Source organism: Megascapheus bottae, chromosome 1 (assembly GCF_031878675.1).
Source record: "Megascapheus bottae isolate mThoBot1 chromosome 1, mThoBot2.hap1, whole genome shotgun sequence".
Lineage (NCBI taxonomy): Eukaryota > Metazoa > Chordata > Mammalia > Rodentia > Geomyidae > Megascapheus > Megascapheus bottae.
In genome coordinates, this window is record NC_143509.1 from 104,418,021 (window position 1) to 104,444,051 (window position 26,031).

The 26,031-nt window shown below is 59.1% G+C and overlaps 1 protein-coding gene across 3 annotated transcripts in view; it reads left to right on the forward strand.

Annotated features, from left to right (window-relative positions):
- The window catches only part of Slx9 (SLX9 ribosome biogenesis factor), a 47,450-nt gene that overhangs the window by 10,510 nt on the left and 10,909 nt on the right, over positions 1 to 26,031 (forward strand). The window contains exons 3-6 of one of the 3 annotated variants that reach the window (XM_090350575.1): positions 4,307 to 4,375; positions 9,278 to 9,425; positions 13,194 to 13,262; positions 14,092 to 14,353. In XM_090350575.1, coding sequence (XP_090206701.1) covers positions 4,307 to 4,375; positions 9,278 to 9,425; positions 13,194 to 13,262; positions 14,092 to 14,215 — 410 coding nt within the window. In that variant the 3' untranslated portion in view covers positions 14,216 to 14,353. Of the gene's footprint in view, positions 1 to 4,306; positions 4,376 to 9,277; positions 9,426 to 13,193; positions 13,263 to 14,091; positions 14,354 to 26,031 lie in introns of those variants that run through there. The other 2 variants (XM_090350585.1, XM_090350593.1) reach the window with 2 other exon arrangements.

A 26,031-nucleotide genomic window follows, 5' to 3' on the forward strand; every position in this document is an offset into this window, starting at 1 on the left:
AAGGGATACCAGCCTGGCTACTTCAGGAAGGGAAGGGATACCAGCCTGGCTACTTCAGGAAGGGAAGGGATACCAGGCTGGCTACTTCAGGAAGGGAAGGGATACCAGGCTGGCTACTTCAGGAAGGGAAGGGATACCAGCCTGGCTACTTCAGGAAGGGAAGGGGTACCAGCCTGGCTACTTCAGGAAGGGAAGGGATACCAGCCTGGCTACTTCAGGAAGGGAAGGGGTACCAGCCTGGCTACTTCAGGAAGGGAAGGGGTACCAGCCTGGCTACTTCAGGAAGGGAAGGGGTACCAGCCTGGCTCTTTCAGGAAGGGAAGGGATACCAGCCTGGCTACTTCAGGAAGGGAAGGGATACCAGCCTGGCTACTTCAGGAAGGGAAGGGATACCAGCCTGGCTACTTCAGGAAGGGAAGGGATACCAGCCTGGCTCTTTCAGGAAGGGAAGGGATACCAGCCTGGCTACTTCAGGAAGGGAAGGGATACCAGGCTGGCTACTTCAGGAAGGGAAGGGATACCAGGCTGGCTACTTCAGGAAGGGAAGGGATACCAGCCTGGCTACTTCAGGAAGGGAAGGGATACCAGCCTGGCTACTTCAGGAAGGGAAGGGATACCAGCCTGGCTACTTCAGGAAGGGAAGGGATACCAGCCTGGCTACTTCAGGAAGGGAAGGGATACCAGGCTGGCTACTTCAGGAAGGGAAGGGATACCAGCCTGGCTACTTCAGGAAGGGAAGGGATACCAGCCTGGCTATTTCAGGAAGGGAAGGGATACCAGCCTGGCTCTTTCAGGAAGGGAGGGGGAGCCAGGCTAGCTACTTCAGGAAGGGAAGGGATGCCAGCCTGGCTCTTTCAGGATGGAAGGGGCTGTCAGCCTGTCTTCTTCAGGAAGGGAGGGGATGCCAGCCTGACTCCTCCAGGAAGGGAAGGGGCTGCCGGCCTGGCTACTTCAGGAAGGGAGGGGGAGCCAGCCTGACTCCTCCAGGAAGGGAAGGGATACCAGCCTGGCTCTTTCAGGATGGAAGGGGCTGCCGGCCTGGCTACTTCAGGAAGGGAAGGGATACCAGCCTGGCTCTTCCAGGAAGGGAGGGGATGCCAGCCTGGCTCTTCCAGGAAGGGAGGGGATGCCAGCCTGGCTCTTCCAGGAAGGGAAGGGATACCAGCGTCTAAGGCTACAGAGCTGGCCTGGCCAGCTCTGGAAAACGCCTGGGGAGTGGCCAGCCACAGTGTCTCCTATCACAGTCAATTGCAGGGTTTGGCATCTGCCCCTTCAATGTGCAGAATGGTTTGGAGATGCCTGACAGCTCATCAGGAGAGGTGATTTTCATCCATGGGACGGTTCAGAGCCCGTTCCGTGCTTGCTCATCACTTCAGAGTTACTTAACTGCAAGTAAAGATGGAAGCAACTGTTTCACAAGTCAGAATTTTACTAAAATGATGAACTGATAACACAGATAGGATACTGGACGTATTTATTTAATAGAAAAGTAAGGGTTGCCAAGGGCAAGGCCTGGATTCCATCCCTCACCAAAACAAATTAAAAACAGGGCAACGGACAGGAGCAGGAATGGAGGGCTAGGAGGATGGAAAGAGGATTGGAAGGCCCTGTAGTTAAGGTAGACTGCAGAGGGCCGGGAGTTTGGCCTACTGGTAGAGTGCTTGCCTAGTAAACACAGAGACCTGGGTTTGGTTCCTTGGTGCCACATACATAAAAAAAGCCACCCGGAAGTGGTGCTGTGGGTCATGTAGTAGAGTGCTGGCCTTGAGAAAGCCCAAGGACAGTGCTCAGGCCCTGAGTTCAAGCCCCAGGACTGGCACACACACAAAAAAGCCTGAAGATAGGAACAAAGCAAGAAAGTGGCAGCCTGAGAACATGCGTTGATGGAGCGGGTGGTTAACAACTTTCCAAGGTACTAATTCTGATGTGGGTTACTTGGCTCTAGTTTATAAAGCTATTTTGAGTTTTTCTTTTCACAGACTCTTGCTCTGCCCCCTCACCCCCCACTCAGGTAACTGCTTATCCTGCCCTCCTGCCCCATCGGGTTCCCTGCTCCAGACTGCAGTACGTGCTTAGGGAGCCCTGGTGAGTGGACTGGACGGTTAGGTAATGGCTCCCCGTCAGTGACTCCTATCCTGACCCCTCCCCACTCTGTTCCTGGGAGCATGAGATTTTGGGGTGTGATATAATGATCACTGTACAGCAAGCTCCTTCCTGAACTGGAGCACACATTGGTAGTCAGACCGTGGCTATGGGTACACCCATGTCAGACACGAGGAGATACTGACTAGAGGAGACACCAGGCATTGGTGCCAAGGCCCTGTGTGTCACAGCCTGGTGGGCCAGTCCTGGGCCTGTCACTGGACAGAGGATAATAGTAGCTGTCACACACACGTTCTTTATGACCAGCTTCTTTTCTTTCTGAGATGTATGCTCCCTTTCCCTTTCCCCGTTACCTTCAGTAGCTGTGCAAGGGTTTTGAGTTTTTCCTGATGTGTGCATCTTGACTGGGCCACCCTCTGTCACTCTTTCCCCGGTCTACGCTAGGTGAGCAGGCTGCACTGTGCACCCTTGACGTGAGACAACCACCAAGTTGACCTGCGGGCCATCTCTCCACTGGCGGGTCCTTCTGACTTTGTTCATGTAATTTTGTACCCTGTGGAGGCGTTAAACTTGCCAGTAGTGGAAGTTTCTTCTCGTGTGTGTCTCAACTCTTCTGCTTTTTATTTGTTGGTGTTTAATGGTACCGGACGTCAAGCAGGCATTCTTCTAGTGATCTGTGCCCCCAGCACTTTATTCCAAATTTTTTTTTTTTTTTTTTTTTGCTTTTTTTGGGGATGGGAGGGTCTTGGGTCTTGAATTCAGCCTGGGTTTTGTCCCTGAGCTCTTCAGCTCAAGGCTGCTCCCCTAACCTTGAGCCAGGCCCCACATCCCGTTTTCTAGAGGATAATTGGAGATAGAATCTCTGGTCCTTTTGTGCCCAGGCTGGCTTTGAACCTTGATCCTCAGATCTCAGCCTCCTGAGCTGCTAGAATTACAGGCATGAGCCACTTCACCTGGCTTTCTGTTTTGCTTTGGAGACAGTCTCATTACTGTTTCCCCTGGGCTGGCAACAAACTTGCCAATCTCCTGTCTCTGCATCCTGAGGAACTGCGGTTATAGGGATATGTCACCTTGCCCGAGTTTTGTTTTGTTCTTTTTACCAGGCTCTTAGCATGTTAGTTGAGACTGCCTTGACCTTGGATGCTCCTCTCCCGAGTCCAGTGTGCACACGTTTGCATGTGTACCAGCGGGCACGTCGTCACTGTGCCCTCTGCCTGTTCCTCATGCAGGTCTTTGTTTTCAGAAGAGCGGGTGATATTCTATTCTGGTTTTCTCCATCAGAGCACGTGAACTCATCAGAGGGCATCTGTGCTGTCACGCAGCTCCTCTGCCACATGCCCGTTAGAGCAGAGTGCCCTGACTCACACCCGGTACCCAACGGCCCTCCACAACTCCCAGGCATCCTGTTCCTCCCCACTGCCAGGATGCTGAGGGGAGGTGCCGACAGCTCGCCTTTGCTCTTCTGGACCGAGGGCTCTCTGCCACTGTGGCTACACCACGGGTACTGCTGTTCAGCCAAGCTGCGCTTGGCTGGGAGGTGGCCTGGCACAGAGGAGCCAGGCCATTCCCAGGTAGCTGAGGCTGCTCCCTGCCGCTTCAGGGCACAGCCCTGGCCCATGCCACCGGTGCAGGCCATCCTGGATGCCAGCTCGCGGGTCCGGGTGAGGTCTGAGGAGAGAGGTCCCCCTACCCAAGCCCGTCTGCTCCACAAAGCGGTCCTGGGCTGGCTGGGAGCAGGCACCTGACACGCAGTCCACAGGCAGCACCCGCCCGTGGAGCTGTCACAGGCCTGTGGGGATGGCTAGCTTGCTGTTCTGCCCTGGCTGTGCCCATGCCAGTGTGTGTGTGTCCTCTTCATCCTCCCGCCGTGGTGGCTTCAGTAGCAGGCCCTCTTCAGCTTGGCTGTGCCTGAGGCCACCCTGCCGCTGTGAAGACCCTGGTGTCCGGGGGTCCAGCACACCCCTTGGTGGTGACAGGAGCAGAGGCCTCGTTCTGCTCGTCCTTTTCATCTCCGTGCTTCACCGAGCCCACGGCCGCTGAGGGCCTAGCCTGGCCTCCCCGAGCGGTGCGTGCAGAGCAGCGGTGCAGGCAGAGCAGCCTTGCTCCCCACCAGCGTGCTGGGAGCCGTTGTGGTGGGCTGTTGTCCCGTGAGAGCAGGAGCTCTGTCCGTACGCTCACTTCTCACTGTATGCTCTCTCCTCAGGTTTGGAAGCAAAGGCCATTTTGCCTAAGAAGGAGAAACGGAGGCTGCGGCGTGAACAGTGGCTACAGAGTAAGTCTGTGTCCTCGTGTTCCAGCAGCATGGCAGCGCTCATCCAGCCGCCCCCCAGCGGTCCCGCCCCTGCCCAGACCACAGGAAGCCGTGTGGTCATCCTGGTTCACTGGTCCTGGCCTGGCGTCACGGCACTCCAACAGAAGCCACAGAGGAGGGCACTCAGACCAGTAGAGGCCACATTTGGTGGCCGGCTCTCAGCTGAGGGGGATGCAGAACCCCTGGGTGTCCCCAGAGTGGGTGGCATAGCCTCCCCCACCAAGTGAGCCTCGGCAAGGCCTGGGCAAACAAGAGAAGCCGGGTTTTCGGGCCCTTTGGTTAAAAAGGGCCTGGTGTTTGCTCCCACAGTGTGGTTTTTGCTGTGTACTGACACACGTTGCTGTGTACTCGTCACGTTTTAACTCATGGCCAGTGCTCTACCACTTGAGCCACGCCTTCAGGTCAGCTGTGTTTTGTTTTGCTAGTTAGTGATTGAGTTTCAAGGACTTTTCTCCCAGAGTTGCCTTCAAACTATTATCGTTAGCTCTCATCTCCTAAGTAGCTGGGATTGTAGGTATGAGCTGTGGCAGCTGGCATCCCATGGAGGGTTTTAATCACAAAGGTGGCGTGGCTTGGGGGAGTCTGAGTGGAGACGGCTGGAGGAGCAGATAGGACCCTTTCCTCTCGTCTGTGTGTCCGGGAAGGGCCATGGATCTTTTCCAACTCAGCGCTGAGTGGGCCCAGGCTTGCCGCCAGCCATGTTCCAACATGTTGAATGCGTCTTCTTTCACCCCTTTATTTTAGAATATGCAGGCTTTTTTTTAATAGTGCCAAGTATTTTCTAATTTTGAAAAAAAGATTTTGTTTACATTTAACATTACAATTTTGTTCTTGCTCTTTTTAGGGTGCTTCTGCTGACTCGGAAACTAGTTTGTCACGTTTCCATCTTAATGTCCTCACATATTGGAATGTCATTTTCCTTCTTTTTTGCTTTGACGACTAACAGTATGTGTTTTTTAATTTGTTTTTGTGTTTATGGTGCTTGAGTTTGAGCTCGTTGGGCTTGCTAAAATAAATACCCTAGCACTTGAACCATGAAGCTGGCTCTCTTTGCGTTTTGTTATTTTTCAGATAGGTCTTGAGTTGAAGCCTTGCATGTCCTCATGCAGCGCCCATCCCAAATCCTCCTTTCATGAGCTCCTTGGCCAGCACCAAAAGGAGGTAGCACTCAGAGAAACGGGTCAGATTTTTCCACTGTCACTTGTTGGATATTGCCTAAGAAATAGTTAATTCTGCATTTCCTTTTTTCACCCTTCCTAGCATATAGAGTTATGGGAAGTATTCTCTGTGAGGTAGATCTGAGCAGGAAATGGGTCATGGCTGGTCAGGCCCAAACATCTCTGGAATGAGTTAATTCCCCGCTGTGTGGCTCCTGGTCTCCGCTGAGCCCTTCATGTCCTCAGTGTCCACTTGGCTAGCCAGGCCTGCATGCTGTTTTCTCACAATTGTCCCCTCAATTTTGCTAGATAGTTAAAGTTTACCATTTCAGGTCCTAATTTTATTGATTTAAAGCTCTGTCCTGAATCACGAGTGTCTGTTTTACTGGCTCTCCCTTGAGACTCTTTCTGGGTCCATTTGGCCCAGAAGCGCTTGAGTTTTCATGTTGTCTCCAGCATTGAGCGCTGTCAGTTAGCTGTGTGTGTGGTTGACGCTGTTTCTTTGTCATGAAGTGTCTTCTCTCCGTGCTGTCCCTTCATCATGCTTGTTCGTGCATTCCAAAGTAGATGTCAGATATGAGCACTTTCCCCCAAATAATTTGGCTAGGGGTTAGTTTGTTTATGAGCCTTAGGTCCCCTTTTCCTTTTGAGGATTGTGTGCAGTGACTAGTGATTGCTGAATGGTGTAAGCGCCTGAGCCACCTGTGTCCCATGGGGGCAGTGACCTTCCCATCACAACAGAGCCCTCTCCATGTAGATGGATGGGAGAGTCCTGCCAGACAAGCTCTGCCCTGCCAGGCTGCACACCTAGGCCTGGGGCTTGAACTCTGGCCCTGGTGCTATCTCTGAGCTCTATAGCTCAAGGCTACCATTCTACCCGTGGGCCTGGGTGCTGTCCCTGAGCTCTTCAGCTCAAGGCTACTGCCCTAACCCGGGCCTGGGCATTGTCCCTGAATTTGTCACCTCAAGGCTACCACCCTACCCCTTGAGCCACAGTGCCACTTCTGGTTTTCTGGTGGTTCATTGGAGGTAAGAGTCTCACAGGTCTTTAGTGCCCAAGCTGGCTTTGAACCAAGATCCTCAGATCTCAGCCTCCTGACCAGCCAGGATTACAGGTGTGAGTCATGTGCCCCGCTGGTGGTCCACTGAGTCAGCAGATCTTTTAGATGATACTCTTGGGTATCCCTCTTGCGTGGATATGGTTGTTTCTTTGTGGATTCCTGGGGCCTCAGTGTTCCTGGGTGGCTCGCTCTGCTGTGTCCTGGCCACAGTGGTCCTTTCTGCCACTGAAGCAAGCCTTTTCTCCACCAGCTGCCCTCCCCTCCTGAGCCTGTCCACTCCCTCCTTCGCACCCAGGTCCATCAAGGCATGGGCGTGTGGGCCCTAGGATGCTGGTCCTTGAGATTCACAGACTCATTGCTTTCCCGCCCCAGTGTTCCTCCAGAATTGTGGGGTACCCTGCCCCTCCCCAGTCCCTCCATTGGCTTTACCAAACATGAATGCTGCCAGTGTGGTGTAGCACCCAGAGGTTGGGATTCTCTTTTCCCTGCTTCCTAAAGAGCTGTGTCGAATGGGCTTGGCTGCTGCTTGGTTGGTTGGTAGTGGTTAGCTCATACATAATCAATCTTCAGGAGTGGTGTGGGGTGAGGAACACCCCCAGGTCTGCCACCATGCTCCTGCTGTCCTCTGCCTTCTCTGCTCTCTTAATTTGGTTCTTCATAATTTTCTTTGTGATTCATTGGTCTTCCTAAGAGCTCTTCTTCTTTTTTTGTTGGTCATGGGGCTTGAACTCAGGGCCTAGGGCGCTGTCTTTGAGCTCTTCAGCTCAAGGCTGGTGCTGTACCATTTGGGCCACAACACCACTTCCCGTTCTCTGGTGATTCGTTGGCGATTCTCGCAGCCTTTCTTGGAACTGTGATCCTTGGGTCTCAGCCTCCCCAGTACCTGGGATTAAAGACGTGGGCCACCAGTGCCCGGCTTGTGAGCCAGGGAATGTGTTCACTTCTTTTTCTTGTCGGTGGTGCTGCTGGGGTTTCAGCCTGAGCCTGGCCCTTGCTGGGTCCTCTCTGTCACTCGACCATGTCGCAGCCCTCCCCTTTTCCCAGAGCCTCTCTTAGTTTTTCCTTGGTCCGGCCTGGGACTGTGGTCCTTCTGTGTACACCCCCATTCACTGGGATTGCAGACTTGAGTAAATGTGTTGGCTTGTTTGTGGACATGTGGTCTTGATGACTCTTCACTGGGTGATCCTTGAACTGTGGTCCTGGGGTCCTTCCTGCCTCCTGTGGCTGTGTTGACAGGCTCGATGAGACGGCCCAGCTGGTCTGTAGCCTCGGCCCTTCCACCTCTTCCTCCCTTTCACCTGGGAGTTTACAGGTTAGTACCAGTACACCTGGCTATTTGGACTCTTTGTGCCTATACAAAGACCTGGGTCCTGTCCTTTAGTTTTTCTCCCAGGGTTGGCACTCCTGCCACATGAGCCACCGTTCCACTCTGGCTCCTACCTGGTTAACTGAAGGTAAGAGTCTCATGGACTCTACTGGTGATCTTCAGATCTTAGACTCCTGAGCCGCCTGTCTATGGTACCTGACTTGTTTCTAGTCATTCCAGGAGTGGCTGACCCCCTGCTTCTTCTCTGAGCCACTCAGACAGGACAGTGTCCTCCCACTCACCTCCCTGCCTCTGTGCCTGTCTCTTTTCTGTGTCTTACTCAGCTCCGGAGGCCAGGTGAAGTGTCCTGGGACTGTGGTGGTTTGTAACGGGAGTACGAGTGTTCTTGGAAATGTAATGCTTGCTTGGCAGGACCATGGTCTCCGCCGTGGTCACATCCAGTGAGCAGGCTTCCTTCCCCCTTGCTTGCATTTTGTCTGTCGCCAGCCTGTGAGGAAGGCCGCCTCTCGGCCTCCAGCCCCCCACCTCCCTCTGGGTGCTCTTGCTCTCCAGGGAGTTGATGAGGTGCTCGTAAGTTGGAAAGGCATTGTCACCTTGCAAGTCCAGAGGAAGGGTGCTCGTCACCCTGCAGGGGCCTTCCCAGGGCTGGGCAGACCTGGCGTTGAGGCCTCCCCGGTGGTCCCTGCGAGGGCATCTCTGTGTCCTGCCCAGGCACCTCTGTGCCTGCTCTGGGGCCCGGCAGAACAAGGTGCTGTGGGCTTGCCATGAAAAGCGTGTGTGGCACTCGTCACATTAGCAGTGGTGAGTCGACACTTGTTTAGATGGGAATCAGATCCCAGGGCTGTACCCACGCCCTGCCGCGGCTCCCCCCTGCGAAGGCCAGACCTTCACCCCGTTACCCCTGTGACCCGGCCACCCGCTCTGCCCCTGTGGCTGCCGGCCCTCCTGTGTGGAGGCCACCTTCCCACGTGAGTAGTCCCGTGGACGTGCTCAGTGGTCTGAATGTCTGGGGACAGAGGCTGTGGGGTCCATTGCCTGGGGCCACCTTCTGCTGCTGGGCTGGCCCCAGCCACATCCCCTTCACAGGAGCAGGCCTTGGAGCCGCAGTTCTGAGCTCACTGTCAGCCTGTAATTAAAGTGTGCCTCTGTAGCTGGAGCCAGCCACCCACCCCCAAGTCTCCTGGGGCAGAGCACAGGTGACAGCGGGAGACGCGCAGACTGCCTGCTGCGTACCTGGGGGCGGGAGCCTGGGCCCCCGGGGTCACGTGTTTGGAGCTTGGCATTTGCTTCTGTCTGTGACCTGTCCCCTCTGCCTCAGAAATGGAAGCCATAAAGTTGGCAGAGAAGAAGCTGAGGGAGGAGCGGAAGCGCAGGGCCACGGTGGTGGTGGGAGATCTGCACCCTCTGATGGATGCCTTGCCCGAGCTGCAGGAGCTGGAGGCCTGCCGCCAGCCACAGGCCAGAAGGTGAGGGACCAGAGAGGTTCCCAGGGAAGGGAGGGCCAGGGCAGGAGAAGCAGTGCCGTGGCTGTGTTTGCCTGTGGAGGGCACCCCCTGCATGGAGCCCTCAAGGCAGGTGTGCCGGCTGGTGAGGTTTCCAGTGCTCCCGCCTGGACTGGTCCTGCTGCTATGCCCCTCACCAAGGCCTTGCCGAGTGTGCACCCTGCTCCTTCAGCAAAAGCCTTGTGGGTGGCAGCTGCCCCATGACTGCCCCATGACTGCTTCCCTCCTTCCCTATTCCCAGCAGAGGTGAGGCTCGGGGGGCCTGTGTCGGAGCCCACTGGTGCGGGTTCACACGTGGGGTCTGTGCCGGCCTCTGCTGCCAGGCCAGTGGACAGTGCCTGGTTTGTGTTCTGTCACAGCTGCTGGACTTGCCCCATGTAGTCCTGTCACTTCTAATGTAAGTTCATTCCGTCGCGTCTCCCTCTGAGGAGGAGGTGCCTTCGTGGGCTGACCTTGCTCGAGCTGGGGGGGGGGGGGTGCCGCGGCAGAGACTTACAGTCAGACTGGCTCACCAGCCGGCAGAACACAGCCAGCGCGCAGATTCCATTTCTGGTTCTTGAACAAAAATGTGACCCTGGTCATGGGTCCTTTCCCTCTTTCCAGTTTTCTCATCTGAAAAATGTGCTGAGGGCTCCCGGGGGGGGAATGTGCCGGGCCCCAGAGACGAGGGCCACGCTGCTGTTTTGGTTCAGCTGTGGAAAAGTGCCATCAGCCCCCCAAGCTTCAGTGCACCCTAAACCTCAGTGACCCCAGAGGCTCAGCGGGGCATCTCTGGACCGCTGGCTGGGGACGCTTTACCTTGTCACAGTTTTAGATTTACTGAAAAGTGGGGTACATTCGTGTGTACGTCTGTCACCCTTCGGGAACAGTGCTCACTTCCAAGTAGCCACGGATGTAAGCTCATAAGTAATGAAGCCACACCTCACATTTCCTCAGTTCCCTGGGGTCTGCCCGTCCTAGCATCTCCCTCGGGCTCCACCCCTTTGAGGAGCCCCACGGACGTGTAACGTCCTCCCATCTCCTCAAGTCCTTCTGCTCAGAGTGGCTGGGACTCTCCCTGGTTTTTTATTCTGTTTTAGTTGAGTTTAACTTTGTTTTGGCAGTATTAGGTTTGAACTCAGAGACTTCCGCTTGCTAGCCGGGAGCTACCGCGTGAGCCATGCCTTGGGGCCTTTGTGTCTTGGACGCCCGAGGTCTTTCTCGTGTGAATGCTTGGAACATTCTGGATGGTGGTCCCCTGCTTATGCTTCCCTCGAAGCTGAGCTGGTAGCTGTGACCGCGCTACCCACTTTCCGTGGGATGGGGTCTTGAGTCACCACCCTCCCCGTGTCTCTCTGAATCTAGCTGCTGCTTTTTTTTTTTTTTTTGACACTATTGGCATTTGACTCAAGGTCTGTTGTTGGTGAGACAGGCACTCTGCCACCTTAGACACATCTTCAGTCCATTTTACTTGGTTAGTTGTTTTCCAGAGGGGCTCATGCATTTGCCGGGCCAGTGTGGGGCAGCGCTTCTCTCCATGCTGAGTAGGTGAGATCACAGCTAGGTGCTGCCACACCCAGCGTGCTTTCCCAGGATTGCATTCACGGTGCCCTGCCCGAGCCAGGCACGTTCCAGCCATCCCTCAGTGGATGGTACAGGATGCAGGATTCATGTCACAGAGACCAGGTGCCTCCTTCATGACATTGCACCAGGCACACACACTGCCAGCCAGCTTGCCCCTGGAGGCTGTCCTGTGCCGGCAGAGGCCTGGTCACTGGCTCCTGAGCACCCGTGCCCTCCTGCTGTCTGCAGCCCTCCCCTGGGGAGGCCACGAGGCCCCCCTTCCTCACCGCTGCATCTGCAGAGGTGCTATGGCGTGCTGCGGAGCGGAGCGGGTGCGCTGTTTATTTACAGCGGCTCATTTCTGCGGCGTGGAGTCAGGATGGGTGTTAAAGATGCTTTGGCTGGCATCCAGCACTCCTTCAGTTTGCTGGTGACGTTGTTCCGGCATGGCCCGCTGCAGCTCCCTCCGCTGCTCCCGGGTGGCTCTGAGAGCCCCTTCCTTCCTCCCTGCCCAGGCCAGCAGGGGCTCGGGGCTCACCTTGGGCCCTCGGGACCAGACCTAGAATCGGCCGTTTCTCAGGGGAGCCCTGGCTTTTGTCTGGACACCAAGGTCTAGAGCTGGGTGGCACTGGTCCCTCTGGCACCACTGGGAGGTGCAGCCCATGCCCCGTGGACGCTCAGTGAGTTCTGTAGAAGGACTCACCTGCTGAGAGCCAGGGCCCCTCGGGCAGAGTCGTCCGGTGCCCGTCTTGTGGTTGGTGCTGAGGACTGGAGCTCGGCCTTCCCTTGGCCTCTGCCAGAGCACGGCTGCGTGCAGCAGGGCAGAAGAGCCCTGCCAGAGGGCACTTAAGGCTCAGCTTCCCTACGGCTGTGTTGAGACTTGTGTTTATGAACTTAGGGGTTCCTCTTAGCTTTGCACCGTTCACAGTGTATATCCTGGTTGGGCGTCAGGCTCAGGGGGACATGGTATGGATGGCCTGGGGTCCAGCCCACCACTGCAGCCTTTCCCTCCAGGCCTGAGGTGCAGCCAGTGACTGAGCTGACCCCGCCTGTCTTCACCCGAGGTGGTCGGTGGCTGTCCCTTCCCGCCTGTCCTCCCCGCCCCGACACCACACCCAGGCTCTGGCTGGCAGATTTGGGGTCAGTGGAAGGGTGGTTCCCTGTCCCTGCGCAGGGTAGCTGTGTCCCTGTGTCCGTGGATGGGGTCTGAAGCCCCCATTCAGCACATGCTCGGCCTTCAGCACAGGGCATTCCTGACCCTGCGGTCGGCGGCTCTGGTCCTCCTGGCTCCACAGCCAGCGTGACCAAGAGGATGACCCCTCGCCCCAGGACCCTCTGCCTGGCTTGCTGGTCACTGCAGACAGGGCCTGCAGCCCAAGTGGGCTCTTTCCCCCACCTGCCAGGGGCCATGTTGGGAGCAAACCATCTTGCACTGTTTGAGGGGGCACAGGACAGAGACGAGGCCTCTCTGGAGTCTCGGCAGCAGTTGGACCCACACTGAGGGGCCTCTTCTTGGGCCAGCTGCTCCCTGGAGGGGAGCCTGGAAAGCCAGTCTCTCCCTCGGCCCAGATGCCTGGCTGCTGCTGGGCCTGGTGGGCGGTGCCTGCCCCGCCCTCTGACAGCGGTAATGAAGCCTGAAGAATCTGAACGGTCAGCGTGGCTCACAGCCCACACCTGCTACTCAGGCCCAGTGAGGCAGCTCGGAGGCCCCAGCCGTCGTGAGACATGTGCCCTGGCTCGGAGGTCAGGCAGGGCCTCAGCCCAGAGGGCCTCGGTGTGCGGGCATCCTCGGGGTGACCTGGAGGTTCTGAGGCCCCTGCAGGTGCCCTCTGTACCAGGGCATGCCCCAGCTCCTCGGGGAAGTAAGAACAGGAGGCACTGTGTGCTTTCACCAGGGGAATCTGCCCGGCAGGGTCAGCGCCCCTGGCAGCTGAGCCCCTGGGTCCAGAGCAGGTTGTCCAGGTGGATGGCCTGTCCTGCAGGCTGTCCAGGGGCGCAGGCTGAGACGTGGGCCTCTTCCAGCTCTCAGGTCCTTAGGCAAGGCGAGTGCATGATTCCCTACCCTCGGCTCCAGACACAGCTCCCGGCGCTGCGGTGCTGGGGTCCCCAGGGGCTGCTTGAGGACCAGCCTGCTGCGTGGTGTTCAGGTGAAGTAGGGCATCTCGCTCACTTGGTCTCTCTTGTCCTCAGCAGGGCGACCAGCCAGCCTAGGCCAGCCGAGCTCAGCCGGATGAGTGCTGCCCAGAGGCAGAAACTCCTGTGAGTATACCCTAACCACAGTGTTCTGTCTGCTGCCCCCATGCCAGCAGGGGCTGCCAGCCTCCCAGCTCCTGCCCCGGTACCCGGGCTTCCGGGGCTCTGTGCTCACGAGGCCCTGCCTTATACATGGACTCCAGAGGTGGCAGAGTTCCTCCAATCCACCTTCCAGGAGTGGTTTGGATTGCTGTACTTCAGGCAGGCCCCGTGTGCTCTGGGATGGTGGCTGTGACACCTTTGAGAGTGCAGCCCTCGGGGTCTGCCTGGACCAGCAGGCTCTGGCAGCCCGTGCTAGGCAGCGAGACCCCAGCCCTTGTGACTGCATGTGGTCAGGATTTCTCAAGGTCACTCCGGGCCAGGCTTACCCACGGCCTGCAGCCTCTCCTGGTGCTGCCTACCACGGCTTCCTGCCTACCATGGCTTCCTGCCCACCTCGGCTGCCCTCATGGCCCTTAGCACCTGTTTGTCTGCAGGGCTCTCCTGGGAGCTGGCTGGGGTCAGGGCGGCTGTGGCTCTGTCACCCCGGCCTTCCTGTGCACATTCTCCTGTCTGCATCCTCACTGGGAGAAAAGTGCCTCTAACGTAAGGACAGGGTGGTCTCCAGTCCCCGTTTCTCAGTTCCTGCTTTGGCAATAACCCATATAGGTCCCTCTGCAGCCTGTGGTGCAAGGCTTTCCCCCCATACACATACACTGCAGAAGCTCTGAGTCCTGTGGTCACACAGATGGCATTGTCCCCTCCTGTGTAAGGTGCCTGGGCATGGGTTTGCTGACCGTCCGCTCTGGTTGCTGAGTGCTCCCAATCTGCTGACCTCTGGTCTCCATTCTTTCAGCGAAGAAGAACAGATCCGGTTTCAGGAGCTGCTGGCTAGTCCAGCCTATAGAGCCAGCCCCCTGCTGGCCATCGGGCAGCAGCTAGCTCGGCAGATGCATCTGGAAGGTGGTAGTCAGTTCTGAGTTCCAAGGGACGTAGAGAGGGCCAGCTCCTCTCATTCGCTCTCTCGGCCTGGCGGACACCCCTGTCCAGCACAGGGCCTCTTGATAATAAAGTGCCTTGTGGACTCCTCCTGTGACCTCCGTGCTGCTGTGGCTCAGTTCTGCATCCCCTTCCTCACCCTAGATGGCAGCTCATTCCCCTAGGCCAGGATGCCCACAATGGAGAGAGCTGGTGAGCAGCAGCAGCCACACCTCCAGGACCACAGTGGGAAGGAAGCGTGCCACCACCTGCAGTCCTGGCTGCAGACAGCCATCCCAGGCCGCCCTGTCTCCAGCAGGGGCCTAGCCACTGCTCCTTGAGCTCTTGTGACTGTAAAGCGGCCAGTCCTGTCCTGGCCCACAACCTCTGGGCCAGTCTAGTTATTAGCAGATACTCGGCTCCATAATTGGGCTGTGGGAGGTGAGGGGCAATGCCTGCTGCCCCCAGGGCCCACGCAGCGTTTCCTGTCCTCAGCCACCCGGTCCTGTCCTGCAGGGGCAGAGAAGGGGGCAGCAGTGGGTGTGATGAGGTCATTCCAGGGACTCCCACATGGGCCCCCTCCCCCACCACGTCCACCGCACACAGGACACACACCTCAGCAGGAGCACGCGTGGGTCTCTACATAGCTCGCCCCTGTGGACAGAGAAGTAGTTCTCTGGAGTCTGTGTGTTGGTGGGACAGGCCCTGTCGGGAGGTGCACAGTCCAGCGTGGCTGCAGGTGGACTGTGGGGACTCCATGAGCTGTGCTTGCGGTGTCCTGGCTGTGGCAAGGCCCAGTGGAGGGGGGCCGTGCAAGGCTGGGTCTGCACATGCAGCAGGTCCAAGTGACCCCCCTGTGGATCTCGTTTCTGTGTCTTCCAGTCTTTGTAGAGTGATGTGAATGACTTGGCAATAAACGAGTGGAAAAGTTGCACAGTTCGCTGGCTTTCGTGCTGCCTAGCCCTGGAGTGTGTTTTCTGATTGAGGGTAGACAGCGGGTAAGAGCCCCTGGGGTGCAGCGGGGCCCGCCCTCCCACGTGGGGTGAGGCCGTGTCCCCTGGCAAAGCCCAGCCCCGCTGGGGCCAGGGCCACACCGCATTCAGCACATGCATGTGTGAGGAGAGGAGTGCACAAGGAGGCCCTGGGGGGCGGGAGGGCCTGCAGCACCTCCCTCGCCCAGCGCTCTTGAGGGATGGTGAACCTTTGGGGGTTTTTTGGCCAATCATGGGGCCTGGTTTCTATGCCTGAGCTCTTTTGCTCGGAGTTAGCACTCTGCTACCTGGAGCCACAGTGCCACTTCTGGTTTTTGGTGGTTAATTGGAGGTAAGAGTCTCAAGCTTCCTGGCCCAGGCTGGCTTTGAACTGTGGTCCTCAGATTTCAGCCTGTGTAGCTAGGATTACAGGTGTGAGTGGCCAGGCGGTGGGCCTCTGCAGGGTGTAGTGGAGGGAAGGTGGGTCTTCAGGCGTGTGGCTCTCCCTCCCCGCAGACTTGTGCCAGTGCTCCACGCTGCCACAGGCCCAGAGCCTCCGTGGACTGGAGCCTCACTTCCTTCTCCTCAGTCCACCCTCGTGGAGAGCCTTTCACAGATGCAGGAACAGCCCTTGCCAGGGCTTGGGTGGTGTTGGGAGGCCCGGGCCGGCTTTCTGCACAGTTTCGTGGAGGTGTGTGGCCAGTTGCTGATGGCCCCGGCCCCAGGGTGGCCTCAGCGCTGTGCGTTTGTCAGGCCAGCCGCCCAGCGCCGGCCCTGCCCCCGCCCACGTGGGGGTTCCCAGTGCTGTCTGCAGCAGAACGGCGGCAGTAGCTCCGTCACCACCTGAGGCGGCTGCTGACTCCCCAGGGCCCCTCCCTCTGTCCTGATGCCCTGGGGTGTGGCTCTGCTCACCTGGTCTCCCCATGTCTCCTGGAGGGCACCACTCGCTGGATTTGGGGTACCCTGCTCAAGGGACCTCGACATTTCTTGTTTTGGGAGACGGGCTTGCTATGTGCCTTATGCTGTCCTTGAACCCATCTCCCACCTCTGCTCAGGGCTGTGATTGTAGGCGTGTGCTACCAAGCCTGGCTTTGTGCGCTGTCTAAGTGTCTTGTCAATGCCTCCATTCCAGGTTTGCCCTCGCTCCCTAGTAGGCATCTGGTCTGGGGCAAATGGGAAAGTTTTAGAAGCTCCTTTCCCCCTCCTGGTCAGTAGAGGGTGGGTGTATGTTAGTTGGGCTCCTTTGGTGGGGAAGGGTTGGCAGAAGAGATGGCAGGGACACCAACTGTGGACATGGTATGAAGAAGGTGTCCATGGCAGAGCCGGAGGCCTGGGGACGAGGCTGGGCGGTGGAGAGCCGGGGTGAGCACTGTGCACGGCGATGGACAGGCCAGCTCCAGGGTCTGTTCCTTCAGCCTTCTGCACTCCACACTGGCCTTCCAGGATGTGGTGCTCGTGCTCTTGTCACTCCTCTCCCGCTCAGGGCCTCTGCCCAAGCTACTGTTGAGTGAATGAATGAATGAATGAATGAGTGGAAGGCGGGCCTGCGGGCTCTGCCATGGCCTCCAACGGCTTTGGAACGCACACCCTTGGGTGTCTGTGGGTACTAGTGGGCTGGTCACAGCCGTGTGGGGTGGGTCATGCAGAGAGGGTTGGTGCTGGCCGGATGTGCCACTGTGTGACCAGCAGAGTTAGAGCTCTGCTGTGGGAGTGAGGCAGGCAGGCCGGTCCCAGGCTGGGGTCAGGCCCAGGCAGAGGCGCCCACAGGCTTCTGTGCTGCCTGGAGCCAAGTGTTGAGCAAACCCGGGCCTGTTGCTTCTGGAATGTGCCTCGCTCGGTGATAGCATCGCTGGGAACCGCGAGTGCTGGCGTGGGCAAGGAAAGCCGGCCCCTAGAGGGTTCTCGGCCACCACCCTATGTCCTGGCTCCAGGGCCGCTATCAGCCTTACTTGCAGGATGTCAGGGAGCCGGCTGGCTGCTGGAGATAGAGGGGGGCTGGACCCCCGCCATCTCTTTGAAGCCTGTTTCCGGGCCCTCGCGGCCTGAGGCCCTGGCTCCTGGCCGAGACTACCTTATTTTAAACTCGCTGCCGTGTTCTTCCAGAGACTAGCGGAATGTAAGTTGAAACGACAACTGCACTTCTGATACTGATTTAGACAATTTAAGCTTAGATTTAGATTTAACACTTTAAAGCCGAAACGACAGGATGAAAATGTCAAGTGTCTTGATAGGCCGCTCCTCAGGAAGTGAGCACTTCTTTTCTGAGCTCCTGTTTCTTCCCTGTGTGCAGACACTGAGGCGGCCTGGTTCCCAGCTTCCCCGTCCCGGCAGGTTTGCCCTCTGCCCAAACTCTAGCCCAGACCAGCAGCCCGTCCTGCCCTATGCAGGGCTGTGTAGGGGAGCTCAGCCTGGGCCCTCCCCTCCAGGGTCAGACCTGAGCTCTCTTATGAATGGGAATCAGCCTGTGCACGTCCACCCGCCCAGGGCCCCTGAGCAGAGCTGTCTCTGCCACGAGCTGCCGGTCATGAGCCCTGGGCTCGAGGCGTGGGCTGCAGACGCAGTGACAGGTCTGGGCGGTGTCTGCATCTTCGAGGTGCTGTCCTGTGCATGATGTTTGCTGAAATGCCCTGCCAGCGCCCAGCCTGCACGTCCACATTGCCAGGCAGAAAATGGACAGAGGGCAAAAGGGAAGGGGACAGGAGGGACAGGAAAGGTCACTCATGCCATAAAACCCCCAGCCATGTCCACGACTCCTCCTTGGCTGCCAGGGCTGCCAGCAGAAACGCTGCTCTCCCCCAGGACCTGGGGCTCCCTGGGGCACAAAACCAGCTTGTAAATCCAGGGCCTTGGAGCTAGGGAGGGTCAGGGCCTGGCTTCTATTTCCTAGAAGGGAGAGGGGCCCACGGGCTCGGGGCAGCACACAGCCGACCTGTCCGACTCTCGAGTCAGTCGGGGGTACCTGGGAGCACAGACACAGTCTACCACTGAAAAGACACTTGCCCGCCTCCAAGACGACTCTTCCGGGGAGATGGCCTGCCACTGTGGGCACTGATGGGGCGGCCAGGGGGGTCACGTCTGGCCCCCCTCCAGACCCAGGGAGGGGCACGCGTGCCAAAGCCACTTAGACCCGACAGAGACTTCCCTCTTCTCACTGCCCCTCGCCTCCTGAGGTGTGGGGCTCCCAGCCCCCGCAGCAGGGAGAAGTGTCGGTCCTGTGCCTGTCTTGGGTGGACCACGTGGATCCCCCACCTGTAGGAGGCTGGCCAGCCCCCCAACCCCCAGCCAGCCTGCAGCCCTAGATCCCACCGGGGTCTTTCAGGGTATCTGGGACAGGAGCCACAGCCAGAGGAGGCCAGCCACCTTGTCCCCAGGCCCTGCCTTTGCCCACCAGATCCCGGCTGTGGAGGCCTTAGGGGACCTCTAGGCAAGCTCCCGGGGGCAAAGCGTTCACCGCTGGTGCCCTTGGGACCTGCTGGCCCTGTGTCACCCCATAGAGCCCCAGAGCTTGTACAACAAACTGGATCTTCAGTCCCTGGGCTGCATCCAGTTAGGGATTCAGTTCAGGGCAGAAGACCCAGGAGACCGCTGGGCAGATTCACCAAGGCTGGTAGAGCCGTTTGCAAAGGGCTTTGTCTGCAGCCACCAGGGGCAGACATCATGTCAGCCTGCCAGTCTCTGAGTCACCACTTCTATTACGACTGCCGCTCAGGAGATGGCTGTGTCTAGACTCAGCTGTGGGAAGCGCAGCTCCCCAGGCCTGCAGACTCGGGGGCCGGGAGAGGGCTGCGGGTCCACTCAGGTCAGTGCTGTGTGCGAGAACTTCCCTAGCGTACTGGACCTTACTCAGGGTGCAGGGTCAGGATTTTCCAGACTTAAGAGAAGCCTCTGCCCAAAAAGCTGCCTTAAATGTCCAGGCTGAGCACCACGGCTACGCACGCACGCAGCCAGCACCCCATCCTCACAGCCCGTGGGGATGTGCACGTGCGTGCCTGTGTATGTAGGCACGTGTCAGGTGGCCTCCTAACAGAAAATCTGAGTTCCCCGCCTGGCACAGTGTGGGCCCATACTCTTAACTGCATGCTCTATCAGAATAGGAACGAAACATACTGTTGCAGGCCATTTTTATGAACAAGAGAGGTTAAATGTTATTGAATTCCTTTTGGTGCCTGTGGAGAAAATCATATGTTTTGTTGTCTTCCCTGCTGGCGGCGTGAGTGGTAGATTTAATTTTCTGCCTGCCGCTGAGCAGGGCTGTGGGCTTCTGGGTCTCATGCAAGGTGTCGGGGGCTCAGCTGCACCGTGCGTTTTTCTGCTGGGCTTCATGGTAGCGTTCCCTCCCTGCACCCGTGAGAGCTACCTGGGGCACTGCTGTTGCACAGGTGCTCCTCCTGCCTTGGTGACAATCTGGGGGTGGGCAGAGATTGGAGGACCCCTCTCCCTGCCCAGCTGGCCAGGAGCCAGGTCTGTAAGCCGCAGACCGTTCCCTGGGATTAGGGTTGGACCGAGCTTCTTCTGGTCCTTCAGGACCGACCTGCATCGGGATGGCCTTCTCCCCCTCTCCCAAACGGCGAACCAGTCCAGAACCATGGCCGTCCTCCAGATTCACGACTGGATGGCTCCCCACCCGAGACCTGGAGCCAGGGCCTGCCGGCATGTCCCGGCCGTGGAGGGCAGAGCCACCCGTCACCCACCGCCCTTCCCCACCTGACACCTGCGGGTGTCCTGGCCATGGAGGGTACACCCCACCTGTGTCTTGCTGGGCAGACACCCATGTAGAGGCCACCCAGCAGGGCTGGCAGACAGAGCCGCCTCCAGCTTCCTCAGAAGACCCACGGCCCAAGAGCCGTCAGCGAGTGAGGCCCCAGGGATGGGAGGAGCTCTGCATGCAGGCCCAGCTCCACAGAGACAGTTACTTGAACCCGATGTGGGGCGGAGCTCACAGTGGAGTCAGCGGGGGGTCGTGGAGTGGGGAGGAGCTCACGGTGGGCTCAGCCTGTGTCATGGAGTGGGAGGAGCTCACAGTGGCTCAGCCTGTGTCGTGGAGTGGGGAGGAGCTCACGGTGGGCTCAGCGGGTGTCGTGGAGTGGGAGGAGCTCACGGTGGGCTCAGCGGGTGTCGTGGAGTGGGAGGAGCTCACGGTGGGCTCAGCCTGTGTCGTGGAGTGGGAGGAGCTCACGGTGGGCTCAGCCTGTGTCGTGGAGTGGGAGGAGCTCACAGTGGCTCAGCCTGTGTCGTGGAGTGGGGAGGAGCTCACAGTGAGCTCAGCCTGTGTCGTGGAGTGGGAGGAGCTCACAGTGGCTCAGCCTGTGTCGTGGAGTGGGAGGAGCTCACAGTGGCTCAGCCTGTGTCGTGGAGTGGGGAGGAGCTCACAGTGGCTCAGCGGGTGTCGTGGAGTGGGAGGAGCTCACGGTGGGCTCAGCCTGTGTCGTGGAGTGGAGGAGCTCACGGTGGGCTCAGCCTGTGTCGTGGAGTGGGAGGAGCTCACAGTGGCTCAGCCTGTGTCGTGGAGTGGGAGGAGCTCACAGTGAGCTCAGCCTGTGTCGTGGAGTGGGAGGAGCTCACAGTGGCTCAGCCTGTGTCGTGGAGTGGGAGGAGCTCACGGTGGGCTCAGCCTGTGTCGTGGAGTGGGAGGAGCTCACAGTGGCTCAGCCTGTGTCGTGGAGTGGGAGGAGCTCACAGTGGCTCAGCCTGTGTCGTGGAGTGGGAGGAGCTCACAGTGGGCTCAGCCTGTGTCGTGGAGTGGGAGGAGCTCACAGTGGCTCAGCCTGTGTCGTGGAGTGGGAGGAGCTCACGGTGGGCTCAGCCTGTGTCGTGGAGTGGAGGAGCTCACGGTGGGCTCAGCCTGTGTCGTGGAGTGGAGGAGCTCACGGTGGGCTCAGCCTGTGTCGTGGAGTGGGAGGAGCTCACAGTGGCTCAGCCTGTGTCGTGGAGTGGGAGGAGCTCACAGTGGCTCAGCCTGTGTCGTGGAGTGGGAGGAGCTCACAGTGGGCTCAGCCTGTGTCGTGGAGTGGGAGGAGCTCACAGTGGGCTCAGCGGGTGTCGTGGAGTGGGAGGAGCTCACAGTGGCTCAGCCTGTGTCGTGGAGTGGGAGGAGCTCACAGTGGCTCAGCCTGTGTCGTGGAGTGGGAGGAGCTCACAGTGGGCTCAGCCTGTGTCGTGGAGTGGGAGGAGCTCACAGTGGCTCAGCCTGTGTCGTGGAGTGGGAGGAGCTCACAGTGGCTCAGCCTGTGTCGTGGAGTGGGAGGAGCTCACAGTGGCTCAGCCTGTGTCGTGGAGTGGGAGGAGCTCACAGTGGCTCAGCCTGTGTCGTGGAGTGGGAGGAGCTCACAGTGGGCTCAGCCTGTGTCGTGGAGTGGGAGGAGCTCACAGTGGCTCAGCCTGTGTCGTGGAGTGGGAGGAGCTCACAGTGGCTCAGCCTGTGTCGTGGAGTGGGAGGAGCTCACAGTGGCTCAGCGGGTGTCGTGGAGTGGGAGGAGCTCACAGTGGCTCAGCGGGTGTCGTGGAGTGGGAGGAGCTCACAGTGGCTCAGCCTGTGTCGTGGAGTGGGAGGAGCTCACGGTGGGCTCAGCCTGTGTTGTGGAGTGGGAGGAGCTCACAGTGGCTCAGCCTGTGTCGTGGAGTGGGAGGAGCTCACAGTGGCTCAGCCTGTGTCGTGGAGTGGGAGGAGCTCACAGTGGCTCAGCCTGTGTCGTGGAGTGGGGAGGAGCTCACAGTGGCTCAGCCTGTGTGGTGGAGTGGGAGGAGCTCACGGTGGGCTCAGCCTGTGTCGTGGAGTGGGAGGAGCTCACAGTGGCTCAGCCTGTGTCGTGGAGTGGGAGGAGCTCACAGTGGCTCAGCCTGTGTCGTGGAGTGGGAGGAGCTCACAGTGGCTCAGCCTGTGTGGTGGAGTGGGAGGAGCTCACGGTGGGCTCAGCCTGTGTCGTGGAGTGGGAGGAGCTCACAGTGGCTCAGCAGGTGTCGTGGAGTGGGAGGAGCTCACAGTGGCTCAGCCTGTGTCGTGGAGTGGGAGGAGCTCACGGTGGGCTCAGCCTGTGTCGTGGAGTGGGAGGAGCTCACAGTGGCTCAGCAGGTGTCGTGGAGTGGGAGGAGCTCACAGTGGCTCAGCAGGTGTCGTGGAGTGGGAGGAGCTCACAGTGGCTCAGCCTGTGTCGTGGAGTGGGAGGAGCTCACGGTGGGCTCAGCGGGTGTCGTGGAGTGGGAGGAGCTCACAGTGGCTCAGCCTGTGTCGTGGAGTGGGAGGAGCTCACAGTGGCTCAGCCTGTGTCGTGGAGTGGGGAGGAGCTCACAGTGGCTCAGCCTGTGTCGTGGAGTGGGAGGAGCTCACGGTGGGCTCAGCCTGTGTCGTGGAGTGGGAGGAGCTCACAGTGGCTCAGCCTGTGTCGTGGAGTGGGAGGAGCTCACAGTGGCTCAGCCTGTGTCGTGGAGTGGGAGGAGCTCACAGTGGCTCAGCCTGTGTCGTGGAGTGGGGAGGAGCTCACAGTGGCTCAGCCTGTGTCGTGGAGTGGGGAGGAGCTCACGGTGGGCTCAGCCTGTGTCGTGGAGTGGGAGGAGCTCACGGTGGGCTCAGCCTGTGTCGTGGAGTGGGAGGAGCTCACAGTGGCTCAGCAGGTGTCGTGGAGTGGGAGGAGCTCACAGTGGCTCAGCCTGTGTCGTGGAGTGGGAGGAGCTCACGGTGGGCTCAGCCTGTGTCGTGGAGTGGGAGGAGCTCACAGTGGCTCAGCAGGTGTCGTGGAGTGGGAGGAGCTCACAGTGGCTCAGCAGGTGTCGTGGAGTGGGAGGAGCTCACAGTGGCTCAGCCTGTGTCGTGGAGTGGGAGGAGCTCACGGTGGGCTCAGCGGGTGTCGTGGAGTGGGAGGAGCTCACAGTGGCTCAGCCTGTGTCGTGGAGTGGGAGGAGCTCACAGTGGCTCAGCCTGTGTCGTGGAGTGGGGAGGAGCTCACAGTGGCTCAGCGGGTGTCGTGGAGTGGGAGGAGCTCACGGTGGGCTCAGCGGGTGTCGTGGAGTGGGAGGAGCTCACAGTGGCTCAGCCTGTGTCGTGGAGTGGGGAGGAGCTCACAGTGGCTCAGCGGGTGTCGTGGAGTGGGAGGAGCTCACGGTGGGCTCAGCGGGTGTCGTGGAGTGGGAGGAGCTCACAGTGGCTCAGCCTGTGTCGTGGAGTGGGAGGAGCTCACAGTGGCTCAGCCTGTGTCGTGGAGTGGGAGGAGCTCACAGTGGCTCAGCCTGTGTCGTGGAGTGGGGAGGAGCTCACAGTGGCTCAGCGGGTGTCGTGGAGTGGGAGGAGCTCACGGTGGGCTCAGCGGGGGTCGTGGAGTGGGAGGAGCTCACAGTGGGCTCAGCGGGTGTCGTGGAGTGGGAGGAGCTCACGGTGGGCTCAGCCTGTGTCGTGGAGTGGGAGGAGCTCACAGTGGGCTCAGCGGGTGTCGTGGAGTGGGAGGAGCTCACAGTGGCTCAGCCTGTGTCGTGGAGTGGGAGGAGCTCACAGTGGCTCAGCCTGTGTCGTGGAGTGGGAGGAGCTCACAGTGGCTCAGCCTGTGTCGTGGAGTGGGAGGAGCTCACAGTGGCTCAGCCTGTGTCGTGGAGTGGGAGGAGCTCACAGTGGCTCAGCCTGTGTCGTGGAGTGGGAGGAGCTCACAGTGGGCTCAGCCTGTGTCGTGGAGTGGGAGGAGCTCACAGTGGCTCAGCCTGTGTCGTGGAGTGGGGAGGAGCTCACAGTGGCTCAGCGGGTGTCGTGGAGTGGGAGGAGCTCACGGTGGGCTCAGCGGGTGTCGTGGAGTGGGAGGAGCTCACAGTGGCTCAGCCTGTGTCGTGGAGTGGGAGGAGCTCACAGTGGCTCAGCCTGTGTCGTGGAGTGGGAGGAGCTCACGGTGGGCTCAGCCTGTGTCGTGGAGTGGGAGGAGCTCACAGTGGCTCAGCGGGTGTCGTGGAGTGGGAGGAGCTCACGGTGGGCTCAGCGGGTGTCGTGGAGTGGGAGGAGCTCACAGTGGCTCAGCCTGTGTCGTGGAGTGGGAGGAGCTCACAGTGGCTCAGCCTGTGTCGTGGAGTGGGAGGAGCTCACGGTGGCTCAGCCTGTGTCATGGAGTGGGAGGAGCTCACAGTGGCTCAGCCTGTGTCGTGGAGTGGGAGGAGCTCACGGTGGGCTCAGCGGGGGTCGTGGAGTGGGAGGAGCTCACGGTGGGCTCAGCGGGGGTCGTGGAGTGGGAGGAGCTCACAGTGGCTCAGCCTGTGTCGTGGAGTGGGAGGAGCTCACAGTGGCTCAGCCTGTGTCGTGGAGTGGGAGGAGCTCACAGTGGGCTCAGCCTGTGTCGTGGAGTGGGAGGAGCTCACAGTGGCTCAGCCTGTGTCGTGGAGTGGGGAGGAGCTCACAGTGGCTCAGCGGGTGTCGTGGAGTGGGAGGAGCTCACGGTGGGCTCAGCGGGTGTCGTGGAGTGGGAGGAGCTCACAGTGGCTCAGCCTGTGTCGTGGAGTGGGAGGAGCTCACAGTGGCTCAGCCTGTGTCGTGGAGTGGGAGGAGCTCACGGTGGGCTCAGCCTGTGTCGTGGAGTGGGAGGAGCTCACAGTGGCTCAGCGGGTGTCGTGGAGTGGGAGGAGCTCACGGTGGGCTCAGCGGGTGTCGTGGAGTGGGAGGAGCTCACAGTGGCTCAGCCTGTGTCGTGGAGTGGGAGGAGCTCACAGTGGCTCAGCCTGTGTCGTGGAGTGGGAGGAGCTCACGGTGGCTCAGCCTGTGTCATGGAGTGGGAGGAGCTCACAGTGGCTCAGCCTGTGTCGTGGAGTGGGAGGAGCTCACGGTGGGCTCAGCGGGGGTCGTGGAGTGGGAGGAGCTCACGGTGGGCTCAGCGGGGGTCGTGGAGTGGGAGGAGCTCCCCAGCTATGCTGTTTCTATAAGTGGTCACATGGTCACATGGAGGCAGGAGGGACAGGGAAATGAGAGGAAAATCCAGGGGCTCTGACTTTGGTGCCGTGGGACATGCACAGACTGGCTTGCCACAGGACTCCAGCCTGGAGACCTTCCAGGAGAGTCATCCAGATGTCTTCACTGTAAACACCGGCCACGAGCTGTCGTCCACGTCGGGCTGTAGAAAAGACCGAAGGGATACACTGCATGGGATGGGGTGACGAGGAGAACGTCCTCTCTGGACCATGGCAGAGTCTGTAGGGAAGTGTGAGCCATCTTCCTGGGAGAGAACAAGAAAGGTAAGTGTAAGGTCTGCCAAAGGGAAACGCCACGCAGTTCAGGAGAAGAGGGCTTATTGTATGAGGAAAGAGTAGACTCCTGCCACCCAAGATGGAGTCGGCGAGCAAGAGAGCTCATGGCGGGAAGTGAGAGATGATATAGGAGGAGGGGTATAGCCACAGCGGAAGTGGATGTGATGAGCCAGGGTGCAGGGGGAGAGAGCCAAGGGAAGAAGCCATTCCTTCCAGGCAGACCTAACATTCCTGCCTTCTGATAGTTGTAAAGGGGCACCGACATTGAGGGTAGAAGGTGGGGATGCTGTCCGTCCAGAAGGAGCAGTAACAGTTCCAGGATCTTAAGAGGCAGGTGCCATCATAGAAGGGGCAAGACCAGGGACAGAATAAACCACTGTGGAGGATATAAACCAGACTGATGAAGGGTCTTGAAAAAGACTTGATCCTCAGGCAAAACTGGGGGAGAAGGAAAAGGGCTTTAAGGAGTTGAGGGAGCCTTAGATATGGGACAGCGGGGTCAGATTAGAAAGGAATGTAGAAAAGGAAAGTTATCTATTCTAAAGAGCTAGTAAGAAGGCCATCTACACCCACCACTGAGCTCTGGGAGGGAAAAGACAGGCTGGAACACTCAGGTAACAACGCATAACTGGCTCCCATATCCA